Below are 24209 nucleotides of genomic sequence, written 5' to 3'. Positions count from 1 at the left end.
TGTGCCACAAATTTCTCTTCTCCCCAACTCTATTCAATACCTCCTTGCTAATTATGTAATCTACCCATGTAATCTTCAGCGTTCTTCTGTAGCACCACATTTAGAAAGCTTCTATTGTCTTCTTATCCAAACTATTTATCATCAATGTTTCACTCCCATTGTAACATTACAGGACATATTGGGACATATTGAAGTATTCGATACTGTAGACTTTTAGGGGATGTTGATACAGATATGCAAAATGTAAAGGGAAACTTTGGTGATGTTTAAATATTGTACTGTGCCAATATTAGGACATTTTGCACAGAAAGAACAAAAATAGAATTAGTGTAAATAAATATTAGTGTTAGTAACCTATTATCATTCAATTTTGTAATTATATTTCATTTTGTAAAAGAAAGACTCACTGTTTGCTGTAGCTCTGATTAATTGTATAAATTATCAGTTTTGAGCTAAATTATTTCGTATAATATGGACAAAATACTTTTAAAAACTCACCAGCTAAAGAGAAAGTATGTAAATGAACGTTTAATGCACACTTCTGGAACTTTCTATGGAGAAATTCTATATTATGATCGCAAAAATACGAAAACTTGTGAAAACTGTTTCATAACCTAATTTCGAAAGATGATTTGTATCAAGAAATATTGCTAAAAAGATTTATTTACGTTTTGAAACACGATTTAAAGCATTTTACATATAAATAGTTGTTCTAAATCACTCAAGAAATATCCAGAATCAAATGTCAAAATATTTCTGGAAACATCGGTACAAATCTGGTGAAGGTTATCCAGAAGCTGGTAGAAAAATGTTATAAAGTCTATTTGGAAATTATGCTTGTAAGAATTTATATGTGCTGATCCTTTTACTTGCTTTAATCTGTGCTAAAGTTCTGTAATGTCTGATTTGGTTTTAAGTCGTGAATTGCTATCGTATTGTAAACAAAACATTGCCAAAGACTCTCATTGTTTGGAAAGATATTAATACACCTAGGAGTTGTCAGTTTGCCAGTTCGGATATGCAGTGCGGTTAGCTCGGAGAGTGAGTTGTTGAGTCTGTGAAGTCTGTCAGTTCTGTTTGTAAATAAACGTCTGTAATGAAGAATTACTTGTTGTCGTCAATATGAACTCAAGACCTTTTGCAAGAAGCAGACACCTCCTAATGCAACGTTTTAATTTGGTGTTGAGGAGCTGAAATGATATAATTTGGTGCAGAAAGTCCTGGGACGTTATAATTTGGTTGAGGAAGCTGGGATGTTATACCGTACATGGCTGCACTCCATACAAATACTTTCAGAAATGACTTCCTGACACTTAAATCTATACTCGATGTTAACAAATCTCTTTTCTTCCTTGTCATTGCCAGTCTACATTTTATATCCTCTCTACTTCAATCATCTAACTAATTAATGGAAAATCTCATATAAAGATGTGAAACAATTACTAACAAAGAGATAGAGGGGTTGGCCAGTACTTACCTCAGCTCAGTACAGCCGATAGAAACACAAAAAACAACCGAAAATTTAAGTTCCTAGCTTTCGGAATAAATGTTCCTTCATCAGGGAGGAGAGAGGGGAAAGAAAGGGAAGAAGGGAAAGTGGATTTAGTTACTCACAACCCAGGTTATGAAGCAACAGGGAAAGGAAAACAGGGAAGGTAGCAAGGATGGAGGCATGGTTGTCAGAGGGAAGCCAAAGATATTCTACTGTAGGTTCTGTGCCAGCTTCAAACAAAAGAGGATGCATACAGAAGTAAGGAGGTGTAGAGTATAAAGATGTAGGATGAAAAGATGCATGAATGGCTAAAGAGGAAAGGGAAAGAGGAGAAGACTGAAAAGTAAATGGGAGTGAGGTTGTTTAACATAGGTTCAGTCCAGGGGGATGGCGGGATGAAAGGATGTGCTGGAGTGCAAGTTCCCATATCCGCAGTTCAGAGGGACTGGTGTTGGGTGGGAGAAGCCAAATGGCACATACGGTGTAGCAGGTTCCTAGGTCCCTACAATTATGCTGGAGGGCATGGTCCACTACTGGGTATTGAACATCTCCTAGGCGGACAGTTCGTCTGTGTCCGTTCATGCGCTCAGCCAGTTTAGTTGTTGTCATACCAATGTAAAAGGCTGTGCAGTGCAGGCATGTCAGCTGATAAATGACATGTGTAGTTTCACATGTGGCCCTGCCTTGAATTGTGTATGTTTTACCAGTAGCGTGGCTGGAGTAGGTGGTTGTGGGGGGATGCATGGGGCAGGTTTTGCAGCGGGGTCGGTTACAGGGGTAGGAACTGCTGGGTAGAGAAGGTAGTCTGGGAATATTGTAGGGTTTAACAAGGATGTTACGGAGGTTAGGGGGACGACGAAAGGCAACTCTGGGTGGTGTGGGGAGAATTTTGTCAAGGGATGATCACATTTCAGGGGTTGACTTAAGAAAATCATATCCCTGGCGGAGTAATTTATTGATGTATTCGAGGCCAGGATAATATTGGGTGACAAGGGGGATGCTTCTGTGTGGTCTGAGGGTAGGAATATTGTTGTTGGACGCGGAGGAATGTATTGCTCGGGAGATCTGTTTGTGGGCAAGGTGTGCAGGATAGTTGTGGGAGAGGAAAGCACTGGTCAGGTTATTGGTGTAATTGTTGAGGGATTCGTCACTGGAGCAGATACGTTTGCCATGAATACCTAGGCTGTAGGGAAGGGAGCGTTTGATGTGGAATGGATGGCAGCTATCAAAGTGAAGGTACTGTTGTTTGTTGGTGGGTTTGATATGGACAGAGGTGTGGATGTGAGCTTCAACAAGATGAAGGTCAACATCCAGGAAGGTGGCTTGGGTTTTGGAGAAGGATAAGGTTCAACACTGGGTCTAGTATTTGGGGACTGTGTTTGGGTAGTGAAATGATATTTCCAGTTGAGGTTCCGAGTGAATGAGAGGAGATCTTTAACCAGGGCAGTGTGGTTGAATTTAGGTGTGGGGCTAAAGGTTAAGCCTTTTGATAGAACAGATGTCTCTGGAGGAGAGAGGGATCTGGATGAGAGGTTTAGAACTGAATTGGGGTTGGTGATATGTGGCATTTGACTGTGATTATAGTTGAGATTTGGTCTGTGTGGGGTATGTGCTGGGATGGGGAGATTGAGTAGGGTGGCTAGGCTAGGTTCGTTGGCTATGAGGGGGGTTTGTTGACGGTTCTGTTGTGGTTGGTGTTTGTGAGAGATAGGGAGAGGGACCCCACTTCTTAGGTGTTGCACTAGCACTGTGGATAGTTTTTGCAGGTGGTGTGTGGCATGGGACTCAAGTTTGCGGCTGGCTTCTAGGATGATGTTCCTGAGTGCGTTCTCCAAGCAACTGTTTGAGAGGTGGAGGACTTTGAAGAGAGGTAGGAGCTGTTGGGAGTGGTGGTTACATGGAGTAGTGTAGAGATTCAGGACAAGTTGGGTAAGGGCTAAGGATTGAAGTTTCTGGAAGTCCAGGAGAGATTGGTGGAAGGAGGAATTGCACCCAGAGATGGGAACTTTTAGGGCAAGTCCTTTAGGCGTAATTCCAAAGGTTAAGCAGGAACAGAGGAAAAGTATGTGGGATTGCAGTTTGGCTACGGTAAATGCATGTTTCCGGAATGAATGTAAATAACGTGGTATATGATGAGGGTACATAGTGGGTAACTGGTGGGTAGGGAAATTAAATAACTAAAGTTAAAATAGTAATCATAAGAAGGAATGAAACACGGAAGGAAGGGCGAGAAAGAAAGAAATTGTGTTGGTAATGTTAAACACCAAAGAAAGACCATCAAATAAGAAAAATACGGAAAAAGTTGACCAGACCAAGCAAGTATGTCCAGATCAATACGGAAAAAGTTGACCAGACCAAGCAAGTATGTCCAGATCAGGCGAAAAAGAACACACGCTGCTCAAAAACAGAGATAGCGAGTAGCGAAAAAATATTGCGCGTGCCGCAAAAAAGATCGCGAGTGCGCAAAAAAGATCAAGCGGATAAATGCTCCACAACTGGGGTACTTGACTGTGTGGAGTATGTGTCAGAAGGACTGCGTCAACTCTCCGACACCTCAACCTACAAAGCTGTTACCCAGGATCCCATTCCCTCCAACCAGACTGAGCTGCAGAAAATCCTAAAAATCCAAGGTCCCTCACAAGGCCTCACAATGGCTTCCATAGACTTACTCACTCCACCTGAGCCACGTACCCCTACCTTCTACCTATTACCCAAAATCCACAAAGAGAACCATCCTGGCCATCCCATTGTAGCAGGCTTCAAAGCCCCAACAGAACGTGTCTCAGCTCTGGTAGACCAACACCTCCAACCTATCACCCGCAGGCTCCCATCCTACATCAAGGACACAAACCACTTCCTAGAATGCCTCAAATCCATTCCCACTCCTCTCCCACCTGAAACCTTTCTTGTCACCATAGATGCTACATCCCTTTACACAGACATCCCGCACACCCATGGTCTCTCTGCCCTTGAGCACTACCTTTCCCAACGCCCACCCGAAGATCTTCCAAAAACCTCGTTCCTTATCACACTTACCAACTTCATCCTCACCCATAATTACTTCACTTTTGAAGGCCAGACCCACAAACAAAGCAGGGGAACTGCCATGCTAACCAGGATGGCTCCGTCCTATGCCAACCTCTTCATGGGCCGCATGGAGGAGGCTTTCCTGAAGACCCAACAGCTGCTTCCCCTGGCCTGGTATAGGTTTATAGATGACATCTTTGTGGTCTGGACTCATGGTGAAGAAACACTCCTTCATTTCCTCCATAATCTCAACTCCCTTTCGAATCTGAATTTCACCTGGTCCTTCTCCAAAACCCAAGCCACCTTCCTGGATGTTGACCTTCATCTTGTTGAAGCTCACATCCACACCTCTGTCCATATCAAACCCACCAACAAACAACAGTACCTTCACTTTGATAGCTGCCATCCATTCCACATCAAACGCTCCCTTCCCTACAGCCTGGGTATTCGGGGCAAACGTATCTGCTCCAGTGACGAATCCCTCAACAATTACACCAATAACCTGACCAGTGCTTTCCTCTCCCGCAACTATCCTGCACACCTTGTCCACAAACAGATCTCCCGAGCAATACATTCCTCCCCATCCAACAACAATATTCCTACCCTCAGACCACACAGAAGCATCCCCCTTGTCACCCAATATTATCCTGGCCTCGAATACATCAATAAATTACTCCGACAGGGATATGACTTTCTCAAGTCAACCCCTGAAATGTGATCATCCCTTGACAAAATTCTCCCCACACCACCCAGAGTTGCCTTTCGTCGTCCCCCTAACCTCTGTAACATCCTTGTTAAATCCTACAATATTCCCAGACTACCTTCTCTACCCAGCGGTTCCTACCCCTCTAACCGACCCTGCTGCAAAACCTGCCCCATGCATCCCCCCACAACCACCTACTCCAGCCACGCTACTGGTAAAACATACACAATTCAAGGCAGGGCCACATGTGAAACTACACATGTCATTTATCAGCTGACATGCCTGCACTGCACAGCCTTTTACATTGGTATGACAACAACTAAACTGGCTGAGCGCATGAACAGACACAGACGAACTGTCCGCCTAGGAGATGTTCAATACCCAGTAGCGGACCATGCCCTCCAGCATAATTCTAGGGACCTAGGAACCTGCTACACCGTATGTGCCATTTGGCTTCTCCCACCCAACACCAGTCCCTCTGAACTGCGGATATGGGAACTTGCACTCCAGCACATCCTTTCATCCCGCCATCCCCCTGGACTGAACCTATGTTAAACAACCTCACTCCCATTTACTTTTCAGTCTTCTCCTCTTTCCCTTTCCTCTTTAGCCATTCATGCATCTTTTCATCCTACATCTTTATACTCTACACCTCCTTACTTCTGTATGCATCCTCTTTTGTTTGAAGCTGGCACAGAACCTACAGTAGAATATCTTTGGCTTCCCTCTGACAACCATGCCTCCATCCTTGCTACCTTCCCTGTTTTCCTTTCCCTGTTGCTTCATAACCTGGGTTGTGAGTAACTAAATCCACTTTCCCTTCTTCCCTTTCTTTCCCCTCTCTCCTCCCTGATGAAGAAACATTTATTCCGAAAGCTAGGAACTTAAATTTTCGGTTGTTTTTTGTGTTTCTATCGGCTGTACTGAGCTGAGGTAAGTACTGGCCAACCCCTCTATCTCTTTGTTAGTAATTGTTTCACTACTTCAATCATCATCAGTTATTTTTCTCCCAAATAGCAAAACTCATCTACTACTTTAAATGTCTCATTTCCTAATCCAATTCTCTCAGCATCACCTAACTTAATTCGACTAAATTCCATTATCCTCTTTTTGATCTTGTTGATGCTCATCTTATATTCTCCTTTCAAGACACCATCCATTCCGTTCACCTGCTCTTCTAGGTCCTTTGCTGTCTCTAACAGAACTACAATGGCATCAGCGAACCTCAAAGTTTTATTTCCTCTCCATGGATTTTAATTCCTACACCAAATTTTTCTTTTGTTTCCTTTACTGCTTGCTCAATATACAGATTGAATAACATCGGGGACAGGCTACAACCCTGTCTCACTCCCTACCCAACCACTGAACCACTGCTTCCCCTTCATGCCCCTCGACTCTTATATCTGCCATCTGTTTTCTGTACAAACTGTAATTAGCCTTTCACTCCCTGTATTTTACCCCTGCCACCTTCAGAATTTGAAAGAGAGTATTCCATTCAACATTGTCAAAAGCTTTCTCTAAGTCTACAAATGCTAGAAATGTAGGTTTTCCTTACCTTAATCTATTTTCTAATATAAGTCATAGGGTCAGTATTGCCTCATGTGTTCCAACATTTCTACAGAATCCAAACTGATCTTCCCTGAGATCAGCATCTACCAGTTTTTCCATCTGTCTGAAAATAATTCACATTAGTATTTTGCAACTGTGATTTATTAAACTGATATTTCAGTAATTTTCACATCTTTCTACACCTGCTTTCTGTGGGATTGGAATTATTATATTCTTCTTGAAGTCTAAGGGTATTTCACCTATCTCATATATCTTGCTCACCAGATGGTACAGTTTTTTTCAGGGCTGGCTCTCCCAAGGCTGTCAGTATTTCTAATGGAATGTTGTCTACTCTTAAGGCCTTATTTAGACTTAGGTCTTTCAGTGCTCTGTCAAACTCTTCACGTGATAGCATATCTCTCATTTCATCTTCACCTACATCCTCTTCCATTTCCATAATACTCTCCTCAAGCACACTGCCCTTGTATAGACCCTCTATATACTCCTTCCACCTTTCTGCTTTCCCTTCTTTGTTTAGAACTGGGTTTCCATCAAAGCTCTTGATACTCATGCACGTGGTTCTCCTTTCTCCAAAGGTATCTTTAATTTTCCTATATGCAGTATCTATCTTACCCCTAGTGAGATAAGCCTCTACATCCTTTCATTCGTCCTCTAGCCATCCCTGCTTAGCCGTTTTGCACTTCCTGTCGATCTCATTTCTGAGGCGTTTGTATTCCTTTTTGCCTGCTTCATTTACTGAATTTTTATATTTTCTCCTTATATCAATTAAATTCAGTATTTCTTCGGTTACCCAAGGGTTTTTACTAGCTCTTGTCCTTTTACCTATTTGATCCTCTGCTGCCTTCACTATTTCATCCCTCAAAGCTACCCATTCTTCTTCTACTGTATCTCTTTCCCCCATTCTTCTCAATCATTCGCTAATGCTCTTCCTGAAACTCTCTACAACCTCTGGTTCTATTAGTTTATCCAGGTCCCATTCCTTAAATTCCCACCTTTTTGCAGTTTCTTTAGTTTTCATCTACAGTTCATAACCAACAGATTGTGGTCAGAGTCCACATCTGTCCCTGTAAATGTCCTACAATTTAAAACCTGGTTCCTAAATCTCTGTCTTGCCATTATATAATTTATCTGAAACCTTCCAGTATCTCCAGGTCTCTTCCATATATAAAACCTTTTTTCATGATTCTTGAAGCAAGTGTTAGCTATGATTAAGTTATGCTTTGTGCAAAATTCTACCAGGCGGCTTCCTCTTCCATTTCTTACCACCATTCCATATTCACCTACTATGTTTCCTTCCCTCCCTTTTCCTACTATCAAATTCCAGTCACCCATGACTATTAAATTTTCGTCTCCCTTCCCTATCTGAATAATTTCTTTTATCTCATTATACATTTCAACAATCTCTTCATAATCTGCGGAGCTAGTTGGCATACAAACTTGTAGTACTGTGGTATGAGTGGGCTTTGTGTCTATCTTGGCCACAATTAATGCGTTCACTATGCTCACCTGCACTCCTATTTTTTTAAATTCATTATTAAATTTGATTTTGCGTTTATAACCCTCTATTCACCTGATGAGAAGTCTTGTTCCTCCTGCCACCAAACTTCACTAATTCTCACTATACCTAACTTTAACCTATTCATTTCCCTTTTTAAATTTTCTAACCTACCTGCCTGATTAAGGGATCTGACATTCCATGCTCCAATCCGCAGAATGCCAGTTTTCTTTGACCTGATAATGACGTCCTCCTGGTTAGTCCTCGCCCGGAAATCCAAATGGTGGACTATTGTTCCTCCGGAATATTTTACGCAAGAGGACACCATCATCATTTAACCATACAATAAAGCTGCATACCCTTGGGAAAAGTTATGGCTGTAGTTTCCCCTTGCTTTCAGCCATTCGGAGTACCAGCACAGCAAGGCCGTTTTGGTTAGTGTTACAAGGCCAGATCAGTCAATCATCCAGACTGTTGGTCCTGAAACTACTGAAAAGGCTGCTGCCCCTCTTCAGGAACCACACGTTTGTCTGGCGTCTCAACAGATACCCCTCCATTGTGGTTGCACCTACAGTATGGCTATCTGTATTGCTGAGGCACGCAAGCCTCCCCACCAACAGCAAAGTCCATGATTCATGATAAACATGATGAAATGATTAACAAAATTGACAAAAAGTGCAATAACACAGGCATACCACATGATAAAATTCATGAAATGAAAGATTGAAAGATGATTAAGAGGAAAAATTCAAAACAATAACATTTGACTTACTCAAGTAAAATCAGAAAAACAAACAATTCTATTTACATGTCCATTATAATTATCCGGGCTGTTATGCCTTGGTCGGTTGATGAATTCTGTGTCAATTCCCAATGTTCTATTTACAAAAAAAAGTTCAATGATGTGTCCCCTGCATTCAAAGTAACCCCCCCTGCATGATACGTGGTGCAGTATGCTTATTCAGTTATGTCATGTTGGGGAAATTAACTATTTGTGACATGTAATTGTTAAAACAAGTGATTAAGTTGCAGTTAAGTGGACTACACCATAATTTCGCCATTAAAAATAAGATGTAAGAGAAAATTTTGTGTTGTACTGATTATGAAGAAGATTTTATGTTATGCTGCTTACGAAGGCTTAGAGACTTTCAATTAGACATCTGAAGATTTGCTATAATGTTTAACTTGCTTTTCCATGGTTTGTAGTAATGAACATCAAAGATTATGTTGCCATAAAACGTTTCGATGAACAGATAACTATAACTTGTTCATACTAAGCAACAATTAGAGAAATTTGCTCTAGTATGCTACATAATTTTTTGTTTCTGATAAGTAGCGATTAATACTATGTGCTGTTATACATTGTGAAAGATACCACACTTACTATCATGGTAAAGTCTGAAACTAAAGTACTTTGGGTCTGCTTAGAAGTTACTTACTAGTTGATAATTGTAAGAAAGTTATTCAGCAGTTAACACACCTCATCTCTATATAAACTTATACAGGATAAAGGATTTTACACTTTCTTTGTTTGGTTAAACAAGTGTTTTCCTGAAGTAATTGAACTTAATTTCACACATATCTACTTAACAATCATTTTACTTGTGAAATAATATATGTTGCTGCACTGTAACTTTTTATTGTGTGACCAGTAAGTGGCAATCATTAATACTCATTCGTCATTAACTTGAAGTCATAAGCTAAATAATCTGCTGTTAACAGATTAAATATAGTATTATCTATAAGATAATTAAGAAAGTTAATTAAATTCTCTAGTGAATGAGCAATTACCTACAAATTCAGCGACAAAAACGTTTCTGTAATTAATGCAAAACAGTGACAATGCATAATAATGAGGTCTTATTTATGTTGCATTCTACTACTACTTAACAGTAGTTGAACCACATTAAGGTTAACAATTAATTTTGTGTTGTTTTATCCAGAAAAGACACAGAAATTGACTCTTTTAAAGATCCATTGTGTTTCCGTGAATAATATCTTTTGAGAGAATCTTGTTTTTAAAATAATTAAGTGAAGTAATTTTAGATAATGATGTAGAAATGCTACAGTTTATTAAATTTAACTTATGATTGTATTTTCTGACAGAGTGTTGTTGCACAAGTGAATATGGAATGATTATCTGTGAGGAAGATTATAATTTTGACATTCATTTTGTAAAAGTGAAGTACTAGAGACATTTCAGTATACTAACGTACATTAAATTATTGGAAATGTTGCTATGATTACAAAGGTCATCCAAAATTTACACTATACAAAGATGTATGATATTTAATAATATTTTTTATTACTATGTGATGAATCAATTCTGTCCTGTCCTTTTTGCTGAGATTTGTGAACTGTCCTACTAAATGATCTGCTGTACATAACTTTAAATAATTAATTTAAAGAATGAGATTTCTTTAGGCTGACGTATACTATGAGGTGTGATCTCTGCAACCCCAATCTTTAAACCAAGATTTAAGCTGTAAATCATTTGAAAATATAATTTATGTAATATAACATTTATGGTTACAACTAAATAAGTGTTGTTTAAATATTCCTTGTTGATTTTATTGCACTAAATAAAGCCAACAGGATTTTATTTTTGTAACAAGCAAAAATCACATACTTTTGTGAAGCTTGTTTGATAGTACACAAAATAACCTGTTAGAGAATTGAATTTTACTTTCTGAAAAATTATGGTATCTCTGTAGGAAAGAAATTTTCAAATAAAACTAATTTCCAGGGTTTAAACTTGCATATAAAAACTGGACTTGATAGCCAGAAAAAGAAAGGCTGCACAATTAATATCCAGTAGTGAGATCTACATCTTTCTTTACCAGCACTCAGAACACATTTAATTTTAACTAACACTAAGCATTTTGTTGGAGAAACATCACCATTATCCAGAAGTTCTTCCTCTGAATAGTCCTCTTGTTTCCTGGCAGAATTGTGATCACTGGCTATTGAAAAATCATTGTGTTCTTCATCTACTTCTTGTTCTATATCTCTGACATCATTCTCCATCCACTGGCTAAAAAGTTTATTGAACTTAGAGTGTGTAAAATTGTCACATTCTTGCTAACACATTTTGTACTGAACTGACGAAAGAACACATGTCAACACCAATCAGATAAGGCGATAATGCAACTGACAATAATAATTTGTAGGGTTGGCGATTAAAAGAAGGTAGGTGGTGTACAAAAATGTTCCGCCATAATTGACCTACGAGAGCGATGTGGAAAATTCTGGTGTGGCCTGAGAGACCACATCTCGTAAGTTAAGGGTTAATTACATTGTTATTAATACAAAGATCAGTGTAATTGGTGAAACTAAGTTACATGTCTACTAATTAAGTATAACTATTAGTTATAGAATATAAAATGGAAAGAAATGTTTTACACATGGTTTGCTGACTTGTATTTAATGCAATGTTGGCCAGTTACCATATTCTAATGTGCTGCAGCACACTGTAAGTATTACACTAAAGTTATGCCATCATTCTGCTTTGAATGCAGGCCTGAAATTGTACTAAAATTACGCCATTTCTCTTTGAATGCATGCTGATATGCAAATAAAATTGATGAAAACTTGTTTTGTAGAGCTTTCTCAGCAACAACTAGAAACCATTGAAACCACGGCTGAAAAATGGTCAGCCAAACTACAAGCAACTAAGAGCACCACAGCTGCCTGTTTTCTCTGCGAATGCTCTGATATGATGACATCCCTTCTGGCACTATGCATCCTAAACTGCTCTCGGCACCAGGACTGTATTTTTCTTTGAAATTATGTCTAGCATACTGTGCAAGCATTGACTTTTAAAGTATCATTTAATTTGGTAACTTTTTTATTTTATTTTATTAATCACAATATTACACTATTAATTATAAAATTTAGAAATAACAGTTCAGTTTACACGCAAAAAAACTAATATATTTGATTTAGTCATGATCACTGCTCTTGTAAGTCTAAAGGATGAGGGCTATATGGTGGTAAAACAAGGAAACATATGAGAAAATTTAGTATAAAAGTGTTTTCTGTAGGTGATCTGCTAAAGAGGCCCTTTCCCAGTATATATCTAGAGAAGAAAGTAAGATGTACAGTGTTAGGTAGAGGTACTTGAAATGTAAATCTAAAATCAGAGGGCATAAAGCAAGGCTCACCGATTTAGATTATGTAAAACTGAAAATTTGGAAATACTTGCAAAATATTTTGATCAGTATCTTACTTCCCAGAACCAATCAATAAGCGTAAATACTTAAAAAATTATGAAAGTCTACAATATTTATCCCCAACCATCAAAGGAATTGAAGAAGCTATTAAAACCTTATAAAGGTACTGGAGGAGACTCCACTACATTGGAACTTTTGAAATGTAAAAAACAAAAAAAAATGTTAAAATGAACCTTTGAGAAACATGGAAAACAGAAAAACTCCCAGGAGACTGGAAAGTGGCCTTGATATATCCACTACATATGAAAGACAACAAACAAGATATAAAAAGAAACACTGGAATTTCTTTGGAACCAGTTGCATACTTGTATTACAAGTTTCAAGATTATTCTAAACAGAGTAGAAACAACACTAGAGAGCAATTTAGGGGAATATCAAGGTGGTTTTAGGAAGGGCAGATTATGTTCTGCACAAATATTTAATCTGATGCCAATCATTGGCCACAGATTACTGAATCCAATAGGTCAGTATTTTTCATTGAAACTGTATGTAGCATACTGTGCAAATGTAGAAAGACTTTTTTAATGTCACTCATATCATTACACCATGGATGAATGGTCCAGAGCATAGACTGGTAATTTCTTGACCAATTTCAATAATAAAGGAAACCATCTTTTTTCCTTCTTGTTTCTAATTTTTTTTATTCCTCGCAATGTTAAAATGTTAATTATAAAATTTACATAGGTTTAAATTTATATACTTAAAATTAATATATTCAGTTTAATTATGATTACTTCCATTGTAAGGCAAAAGGCTAGAAACCATCATACTTTGCACAAGCCACCACTAATTTAATGAAATTTTTGTGAATACTTACATTTTCAGTATTTCCTGCTGTGTAATTACTTTCTTATTATCTTAAAAGAGGTGCGCTACTTAAGTAGGTAAAAGGAAGAGGACAGTAAGCACTAAGTTGGTGAGTTAGTTTCATGGATCATTTTGCATTATACATCATAATGATATGGTATGAGTCATTTTACATTTGCATCCCATTACATCAAGTATAGAGCTCACCATTATCTAATTATGATGAGCAGAAATTCTATCAGAATAATGTGACTGTTAATTACAGAATGTTGACAGTTTCAACAAGTAGGTATAAACGTTGACATCTTCGGTGTTCACCTTTGATTCTGCCTTTGTTTGGTCTTCAATTTCATCTGATACATCAGGACAGACTGGACCTTTAACTATCAAGTAGTCTCTGAAGTAGTCTCTGTTTTCAAATACCTGTAAAAATTTAGTTGATAAGTGGGATATACAATTGACACAGATGCTTTCTCAATATAATAAATACAGCTAAGGCTCTTCGATGAGGTGTTGAATGGTGTAACTGCAGTATTTTAAGGGAGCTTCTACCTGTAATAATTACTATTGTCACCATTTAATGGCAAATTTGGCCCATTATATATTTTGATAGTACATTAGATATAGGATGCTCATCATTAATGAAGATGGTGTACAAGTTTCCATCAAATTACTGTTACATTTTAGTGAATCAATGCAGAGACTCTTTAACAGTTAACTATAAATGTTGCTCTTCTTTTGTGCTCACCTCTGATTCTGAATCCATTTGCTCTTCATTTTCATCCCATGTATCTGGACTGACTGGTCCTTTCACTATCAAGTAGTCTCTGTTTTGAAACACCTGTAAAGTTGCAAAAGTTAATAAGAATGTACAAATTAGATAAATGCTGCATTGTTTAATTTTTAACAACAAATTAAGTATATCTGAGTCTTGTGTGTGTTGTGCTGAATGGTATTAATAATATTTTTCAGTAATAAGATGGATTTCCTATTTGTCATAATCATCATCATCATCATCATCATCATCATCATCATCATCATGTATTGGTCCATTTTGTTTCACTGCCTATACACATCTACATCTGTACTCTGCAAGCCACCATGAGGTGTATGGCAGAGGGTACATCCCATTGTACCAGTTATTAGGGTTTCTTCCTGTTCCATTCACATGTGGAGGGTGGAAGGAATGATTTTTGAATAATTCTGTGTGTGCAGTAATTATTCTAATCTTATAATTACAATCCCTATGTGAGCGATACATTCGGGGTTGTAGTATATCTGTAGAGTACCCATTTCAGTTATTTAAAGGTGGTTCTTGAAATTTTGTTAATAGACTTCTCCGGATAGTATATATCTGTCTTCAACAGTGCGTCATTTCAGTTCCTTCAGTATCTCTGTGACAACATTCCAAGGATTAAACAAACCTTTGACCATTTGTGTTGCCCTTCTCTGTATGCATTCAGTATACTCTGTTAGTCCTATCTGGTATGGGTCCTACACGTGTGAACAGTATTCTACAACCAGTGGCACGAGTGATTTGTAAGAAATCGTATTTGTAGATTGACACCCAGGTATTTGTATGAGTTGGCTGATTCCAACACAGGCTGACTGCTACTACAGTCATAGAATACTATGTTTTTCCATTTTTGAAGTGCAAAATTTTACATTTGTGAACATTTGGAACAATTTGCACCATGGTGAAATCTTATCAAGATCTGAATGAATATTTATGCAGATTCTCTCAGATAATATTTAATTAGCAATAACTGCTTCATCTGCAGAAAGCCTGATGTTACTATTAATATTGTCTGCATGGTCTAAACACACGTCCCTGGGCCACACCCAAAGTTTGTTCTACATCTAACGATGACTCTCCATTCAAGATAACATGCTGTGTCCTCCCTACCACAAAGTCCTCAGTCCAGTCACAATTTCACATGATACCCCATATAATAAGCATATATGTGGTACTAAGTCAAATGCTTTTTGTAAATCAAGAAACACTGCATATGCCTCACTGCCTTGTTTCAAGGCTTTCAGTATGTCATATGAGAAAGGTGCGAGTTGGGTTGCACGTGATCAATGTTTTCAAAATCTGTGCTGGTTGGCATTCAGGACATCCTTCTGTTTAAGACACCTCATTATGTGAGGCTCAGAATATTTTCTAAGATTCTACAACAAATTGTTGTTAAGGATATTGGACAGTAGTGTTGTGGATCAGTTCTACAACCCTTCTTGTAAACAGGTGTGACCTGTGCATTTTTCCAAGAACTGGGCACAGTTTTTTGTTTGAGGGATCTAAAATAGATTATAGTTAGAAGATGGGCTAACACAGCCACTTATTCCATATAGAATCTAACAGGGATTCCATCTGGTCCTCAAGCTTTGTTAAACACCACCAACACTAATAGTTATTTTATTCATCTTTTCAGTGGTAAGAGGATGAAATTGGAGCAATTATCCTTTTCTTTTGTAAAGGAACATTTGAAAATGGAGTTGAGCATTTAAGCTTTTGCTTTGCTACCCTCAATTTTGGTTTCTGTCTCATTCACTAGGGACTGAACACTAACTTTGGTGCCACTAACAGCTTTTACATAGGATCAGAATTTCTTTGGATATTGTGAAATATCATCTGATAACATTCTGCCATGATAGTCACTGAAGGCATCACACATTGTTGTCTTGATAGCCAAATGTGTTTCATTCAGCACCTTTATATTTGTAGTCATATGCTTTGTTTTACACTTATTATGCAGTAATCTCTGTTTCTTTAGATTAGATTAATACTTGTTCCATAGGTCATGAATACGACACTTCACAATGATGTGGAATGTGTCGGTTAATAAAAGATGTCTGTACAAGATATTACATTACACAAAATATTGCATGACACTAATGTTTAAGTTGTTGTTGTTGTCCCCCCCCCCCCCCCCCCCCCCCCCCCTTAATTTGTATCTAAAAATTCAGCCAATGAGTAGAAGGAGTTGTCATCTAGAAATTCTTTTAACTTATTTTTAAATGTTAGTTGGCTATCTGTCAGGCTTTTGATGCTGTTTGGTAGGTGACCAAAGACTTTTGTGGCAGCATAATTTACCCCTTTCTGTGCCAAAGTCAGATTTAATCCTGCATAGTGAAGATCATCCTTTCTCCTAGTGTTATAGCTATGCACACTGCTCTTACTTTTGAACTGGGCTGGATTATTAACAACAAATTTCATAAGTGAATATATATACTGTGAGGTTACTGTGAGGATCTCTAGATCCTTAAATAGATGTCTACAGGATGACCGTGGGTGGGATCCAGCAATTATTCTAATTACACGTTTTTGAGCAATGAATACTTTTCTACATTTGCAATAACCTTAATAGCATACTTAGCTGAACTCAGACGTTTCAGAAGACCATCAATGTGTTGCTTCCAGTTTAACCTCTCATCAATGGACACACCTAAAAATTTTGAAAATTCCACCTTAGCTACAGACTTCTGTTCAAAGTCTATATTTATTACTGGAGTTGTGTCATTTACTGTACAGAACTGTATATACTGTGTTTTATCAAAATTTAAAGAGAGTCCATTTGCTGAGAATCACTGAATAATTTTGTGAAAAATATAATTTACAATTACATCTCTTAGTTCTTGGTTTTTGGATGTTATTACTATACTTGTATCATCAGCAGAAAGAACTAACTTTGCATCTTCATCAATGTGGAATGTAAGTCATTAATGTATATCAAGAACAGTGAAGGATCTAAGACCGAACCCCATATTTGATAGTCCCCCAGTTTGAGGAATCAGCTGTTGTTTTAACATTACATGAACCACTTATTTCAACTTTCTGCATTCTTCCAGTTAAGTATGAATTAAACCATTTGTGCACTGCCCCTCTCAAACCATAATGATTTAGCTTATCGAAAAGAATTCCATGATTTACACAATCAAAGGCCTTTGAGAGACCACAAAAAATACCAATGGGTGATGTCCGGTTATTCAGAGCATTTAATATTTGATCAGTGAAAGCGTATATAGCATTTTCTGTTGAAAAGCCGTTCTAAAAACCGAACTGACAGTTTGTTAGTACTTCATTTTTACAAATATGGGAAGCTACTCTTGAATACATTACTTTCTCAAAAATTTTTGACAGAGCTGTCAGAAGAGAGATTGGGCAGTAGTTGTTGACATCTGACGTATCCCCCTTTTTATACAATGGTTTTACAATGGCATATTTCAGTCTATCGGGGAAAACACCTGCTCCAAAGAGCTATTACATACGTGGCTGAGAATCCTACTTATCTGTGGGGAACAAGCTTTAAGTACCTTGCTGGAAATGCCATCAATTCTGTAAGAGCTTTTACTTTTCAGTGAGTTTATTATTTTATTGATTTCAGAGGGAGAGGTTGGTGGAATTACAGTTGTTTCAAACTGCACAGGTATGGTCCCTCTATTAGTAGCCTTGCCTCTTCTAGTGAAGATCTAGATCCTATTCTCCCCACAACATTTAAAAAATGATTATTGAAAATATTTTCAATTTCTGATTGTTTGTTAGTACACTTGTCATTCAGTTTTATGGCACTAAAGTCTTCATGTGCTCTTGGTTGCCCTGTTTCCCTTTCAATAATATTCCAAACTGCTTTAATTTTATTATCAGAGTTACTGATCTCAGACACGATACACATGCTTCTGGACTTTTTAATAACTTTTCTTAGTACTGCACAATAGTTTTTATAATATTGAACAATTTCGGGGTCAGTACTCCCTCCTGCTGTTAGATACAGTTCTCTTTTATGGTTGCAAGATATTCTTATTTCTTTAGTTAGCCATGGTTTTTTATATGTTTTCTTGGAATTATGTTTAACTATTTTCTTGGGAAAACAGTTTTCAAATACCCTTAAAAATGTATCATGAAATAAGTTATATTTCAAGTTTGCATCAGGTTCCTTATACACTTCATCCCAGTCTAGCTGCTTTAGGCTTTCCCTAAAGTTTGCAATATTTATATTGTTAATTGAACCCACTGCTTTGAAAGTCTGATTTGATATACTGCATGGAGCTATGTCATGCACTGTAACTAGCTGTGCACCATGATCTGAAAGACCATTCTCAACAGGATAAACATTTATGTCCTTAAACTTATCTTGGTCTATAAAAAAGTTATCTATTAATGTACTGCTGTTCTTTGTTATCCAAGTAGGAAAATCAATGACGGAGCTCAAATTGAAAGAACTGAGTAATACTATAAGGTCATTCTTCCTATTACACTCTTTCAGGGAATCAACATTGAAATCCCCACAAATGATAATTTGCTTCCCCCTGTCTGGCAGATAGCACAACAAAGCATCCAAGTTTTCTAGAAATAGCTGGAAGTTCCCTGAGGTGGACCTACCGGTATACACTGTTACAATTATGAAAGTGCCATCATTTAATTTAAGTTCAGTGGCACATGCTTTCATATGTTGCTCTACACAAAATTTTTTAGTTTCTAAATTTTTTACACTGTGGAAGCTTTTGACATATATGGCAACTCCTCATCTCATCATATTATCTCTACTTACATGTGCAGTTAATTTGTACCCATTGATGCTAACCTTTTGCATATCAGTGACAATGTGATGCTCAGACAGGCACAGTACATCTATTACATTCTCAGTTTCTATACCTTCTAAACAAAGCAGAAGCTCATCAATTTTATTCTTCAATCCCCCAATATTTTGATGAAATATACTAACATTATTTTTCACTTTACTTTTGGAGGATCTTAAACTTTTTTAACATCTTTAGTACTTGCCTGGCTGAGTTTCCCACTGGACACTGATCTTACACTAAACAAGAGTTTCCACCATGAGATGTAGTTCCTCCCCCCTTTAAGTTTCCTGCTATCAGCCCAGCCAGTTTACCCTTCCCTTTCTTGTTGAGGTGTAGGCCATGTCTAGTATAGTCCCACCTACAGAGTGAATCAACAGGAACCACACCAATGTTTGACACCGCACCAGATCCAAGTAGCCGTTCCAACTCCAAATTAACTCTCCTGACAGAAGAGCTCAAATGAGGTCGGTCGTGGCGCTCCAGAACAAACACAAACCCAACACTGGTATGACTCAATGTTGATGCAGTCTTTGCCTGGTCACACTCTATGCTGTATCCCGGGTCTCTGTCAATACTGTTGCCCGGCCCACCCACAATAACCATGAAATCTTCCTTAGTAAAGCCTCTACATAGTGAACCTAAATCCTCTGTAACCTGCCTCAGTCCAGCACTAGGTTTGAAAAAACTTGTGACCTGGTATTCTGACCCTAATTCATCCTGCAGAAGTTGGCCCACACCCCTAGCATGCGAACTACCTAGCAACAAGACTTTCTTTCTCTTTGCAGACTTCCCTACATTCCTATTCAATTTGCTGCTGAAAGCTTGTTGAGCCCTGTCTACATCTACATCTGTGAGAGGCTCATCAGTTTCTGACTGAGGCAACAGTCAAACCTATTTTGTACATTAATAACAAAGCTGTCAGAAGAATTTCTTGGCCTGTTCCTTATGCCTGTTGCCACTTCCCACCCCTGTTTACCCTTCTCCCCCCTTAAAATGCCCAGTTCTCGCCTAGCCTCATCTAACTCAGCCTGAAGGGCAGCAATTTTCCCCTCCTGTTCCACAATCTTTCTATCTCTGCTGCATAGCCTACAGAACCACTGATGAGTCTCGCCCATTTTCCCAATTCCCACACCACTACAATCGCCCCAATGAAAAAAGTTACTACATTCATCACACCAGACCCCGGAGCTAACAATTCTACGGCACGTAAGGCACTTTACACTCATGGTACAAATCGATTTTAGTGACAGAAAGACAATTAAGTTACTGGAAAACAATGAAAATACGTGTATGAAAAATTAGGCCTACTTGTGACTATGAAAACAGTGGTTCAGAAGTTTTTTACTGGAAATTACTTAAGAGACGACTATACTCTGCAGATATAAAGGGGCAGCAAACGTATTTAGCACACTAAACGATCAGTAAATGCACTTAAAATTGCAGTATGAAGTTTAATCTTAAAGCTCAAAAGTTCGGCCAGGCCGAGATATGTAAACAAACGAACTTTACGTGATTACTGTGAAAATACGCGAGTAAGACAAAAATCTTTAATGGTACGCTTGAAGAGCACTATAATTAACGTAATTAATTAGTTTAAAGTGTTAAAAACAGTTTATTACTACTTAAATTATTTATCTTGTATGAGAGCTGTGACACAGATGTCCGTATTGCAGGCGCAGGGCTGTAAGTTTCTTTACAGTGACTATACATCAAGGAGGTTCCCTTCCATTACAAACTGTTCCAGTACAGGGCCAACTATTCTTTTAAACTTGAGCCATAGTGCCTCTACATACTCCTGCCCTGTGCTGAAGGTTTCAAGTTTCTCACTGAGATATGACACTACCGATTTTTTTACTAGTTTACTGAACACATATATCTTTCTTTTTCTATTAGTTGTCCTTTGTACTTTGTTAATCATTGTTGTAACAACCGCATCATGGTCACTGATACCAGTTTCAATGTGGACAACTTCAAATAGGTCAGGCCTATTTGTTACCCTTAGATCTAATATATTTACACCATGACTGAAGATCCTAACTATCTGTTCTAGGTAGTTTTCAGAGAAAGCATTTTATGTTTCACAGGCTGTCTTATCACACCTGCCACTAACAAAACTGTAATTCTCCCAATTAACTGTAGGATGATTGATGTCTCTATTGATGATAACAGTATGACTGGGAAACTTACGTACAAGGGAATGAGGTTTCTCTAATGTTTTTGGTTACATCAGGAGGTGAGTCTCGTGGGTGATAGAAGGATCCATTTACCATTTTATGCCCATCCCTGATACTGAGTCTGGCCCAAAATCTCACATGCAGCTTCAATTTCTATCTCAGTGGATTAGAGTTTCTTATCTACTGCAACAAATACACAACCTCCATTTCCCATTTGAAAATCCTTTCGATATACACTCAAATTTTCCCCAAAAATCTCATTGCTATCACTCTCAGGTTTCAACTAGCTTTCTGTACCCATTATTATGTAAGGTTCAGTGTTTTTGATGAGCACTTCAAACTCTGGCACTTGTTTGTGAATGCTTCAGCAGTTAATCACTAGGATTTTAATACTCTCACCTGTGTGGGGGGGGGGGGGGGGGGGCATTTCCTTCGATCTTACGCTGATATTTCTTGGTTTCCTACAGCTTTCATTATCTGGACTGGATGGAGAATCACCTACACTAAAAACTGTTGTGTGCACCCCACACACAGCAGCTACCTGAGTATGTAATGCACTCATGAGTTATTTAGAGGAACCCTACAGCTCTCAGCCCTATAGTGCAATCCAGGAAGTAGCGTCATAACTTGTCACAGAAGCTACGAAGCCTCTGGTACAGTCAATCCACCTTACTCAGAACCAAAGGGCCACAATCAGAACTCGAGGCAATACTGCAAATTGTGAGTTTCCTGGAAACACCATGCTCTTGGATGGTCTTCTCAGTACTTTTTGCCAGTTGCTGAAAAGACCTAAGAATAACCACAGAGCCCAGATGACAGGTATAATTTGTTCCAACGTTCACCATAGTCTGCATTTGGTTGCAACCTGTTCCCTCAACAACTGTCAGAATAGCCTCTGGGCCCCAGACATACACATTGAGTGCTTACAGTGCTGTTTTCTGTCCCATTTGCCATATGTTTGAACTGCTCGTGATTAATAGACACCTACCCTTTTGTGTTTGTCTCTTTCTGACACTGGAAAAAACATGTTTCCCCAAAACAGTTTCAGTGAAAAACAGCGCTTAAAATGTTAAAAATCTAGATCTAACAACAGAGGGGCATGGGGCAAAGCTCAACAATTTGGCTTATGTAGAACTGAAAATTTTGAAATACTTGCTAAATACTTTGATCACTGTAATTAGGTAACAGAAAGGGGACAGTAATTATTAAGTTAATTAGTTAGTTAGTTTCATGTTTCATGTTTCATGGATCATTCTGCATGATATATCATAATGATATGGAGTGAGTCATTTTACATTTGCATCCCATTACATCAGGTATAGAGCTCACCATTATCTAACAATGATGAGCAGAAACTCTATCAGAATATTGTAACTGTTAATTACAGATATGTATAAATGTTGACATCTTCTGTGTTTACCTTTGACTCTGCCTTTGTCTGGTCTTCAGTTTCATCTGATATATTAGGACAGACTGGACCTTTAACTATCAAGTAGTCTCTGAAGTAGTCTCTGTTTTCAAATACCTGTAAAGATTTAATTGATAAGTGGAATATACAGTTGACACAGATGCTTTATCAATATAATAAATACAGCTAAGGCTCTTCATGGAGGTGTTGAATGGTGTAACTGCAGTATTTTAAGGGAGCTTCTACCTGTAATAATTACTATTGTCACCATTTAATGGCAAATTTGGCCCATTATATATTTTGATAGTACATTAGATATAGGATGCTCATCATTATGAAGTTGATGTACAAGTTCTCCATTAAATTACCGTTACATTTCCTCAGGATAGTTTACATCTGTTTTCTAGAGTCTGCCATTTGAGTTCCTTCAATATTTCTGCGACACTTTCCCATGGATTAAACAACTCTGTGACCATTCATGCTGTCCTCTGTATTCACTCAATATCCTGTGTTAGTCCTATCTGATACAAGTCCCACACACTTGAGCAATATTCTACAAGCAGTCGCATGAGTGATTTCTAAGCAATCTTTTTTGTAGACTGATTGCACTTCCCCAGTTTTCTACCAATAGACCAAAGTCTACCTTCTCCCTTTCCCATGACTGCACCTATTCAGTAATTCCATTTCATCCCACTACAAAGTATTACAACCAGATATTTGTATGAGTTGGCCAATTCCAACAGTAACTCATTGATATTATAGTCATAGGATACAATGGCTTTTTTTTTATTTCATGAAGTGCAAAATTCTACATATTTGAACATTTAGAACAAGTTGCCAATCTCTGCACTACATTGAATTCTTACTGAGATCTGACTGAATATTTATGCAGCTTCTCTCAGATAGTACACAATTATAGATAACTGCCCCATCTGCAAAAAGTCTGATTTTACTGTTAATATTGTCTGAAAGTTCATTAACAAATGTCATGAATAGAAAGGGTCCCAACACACTTCCCTGGGGGCACACTCAAAGTTACTACTAGATGTGGTGGAGACTCTCCATCCAAGATAAAATGCTTTATCCTCTCTACCACAATGTCCTCAATCCAGTCACAAATTTCACTTGATACCCCATATGATCATACTATTGATAATAAGCATATGTGCAGTACTGAGTCAAATGGTTTTTTGAAAATCAAGAAACACTGTATCTGCCTCTCAGCCTTGATCCAAAGCTTTCAATATGTCATGTGAGAAAAGTGCAAGTTGTGTTACACATGATCGATGTTTTCAAAATCTATGCTGGTGACACTCAGGACGTTCTTCTGTTCAAGGTAAGTCATTATGTTTGACATCACAATTTGTTCTAAGATTCTACAACAGTTTGATGTCAAGAATATGGATATATTGGATGGTAGTGTTGTGGATCAGTTCTACTACTGTTCTTGTAGATGGGTATGACCCGTGCCTTTTTCCAAGGACTGGGCACAGTTTTTTGTTCTAGGGATTTACAACAGATTATAGTTAGAAGAGGGGCTAACTCAGCTGCAAATTCAATGTAGCTTCATTGAAATTCCACATGCATGGCTGGTCTTCTCAATCTTCTCTGCCAGTCACTGGAATGATCCAAGAATGACCTTGGAGCCCTGATGACAGCCATCATTTGTTCCGAATGAGGCCCCCAGGCACACACACTGAGTGCACCCGGTGCCCTTTCCTG

At 38.1% G+C, this 24209-nt stretch overlaps 1 protein-coding gene across 4 annotated transcripts in view; it reads right to left on the bottom strand.

Annotated features, from left to right (window-relative positions):
- The window catches only part of LOC126271987 (uncharacterized), a 68123-nt gene that overhangs the window by 10794 nt on the left and 33120 nt on the right, over positions 1-24209 (bottom strand). For all 4 annotated transcript variants that reach the window (XM_049974461.1, XM_049974462.1, XM_049974460.1 and 1 more), the window contains 3 exons: positions 22500-22604; positions 14074-14166; positions 13644-13748 (listed from right to left, as the gene is read on the bottom strand). In XM_049974461.1, the coding sequence (XP_049830418.1) occupies positions 13644-13748; positions 14074-14166; positions 22500-22604 (303 nt within the window). The remainder of the gene's footprint in view (positions 1-13643; positions 13749-14073; positions 14167-22499; positions 22605-24209) is intronic.

Source organism: Schistocerca gregaria, chromosome 5, assembly GCF_023897955.1.
Source record: "Schistocerca gregaria isolate iqSchGreg1 chromosome 5, iqSchGreg1.2, whole genome shotgun sequence".
Classification (NCBI taxonomy): Eukaryota; Metazoa; Arthropoda; class Insecta; order Orthoptera; family Acrididae; genus Schistocerca; species Schistocerca gregaria.
The sequence above is the reverse complement of the archived record's forward strand: the minus strand, read 5'-3'. Positions and strand labels throughout refer to the sequence as shown.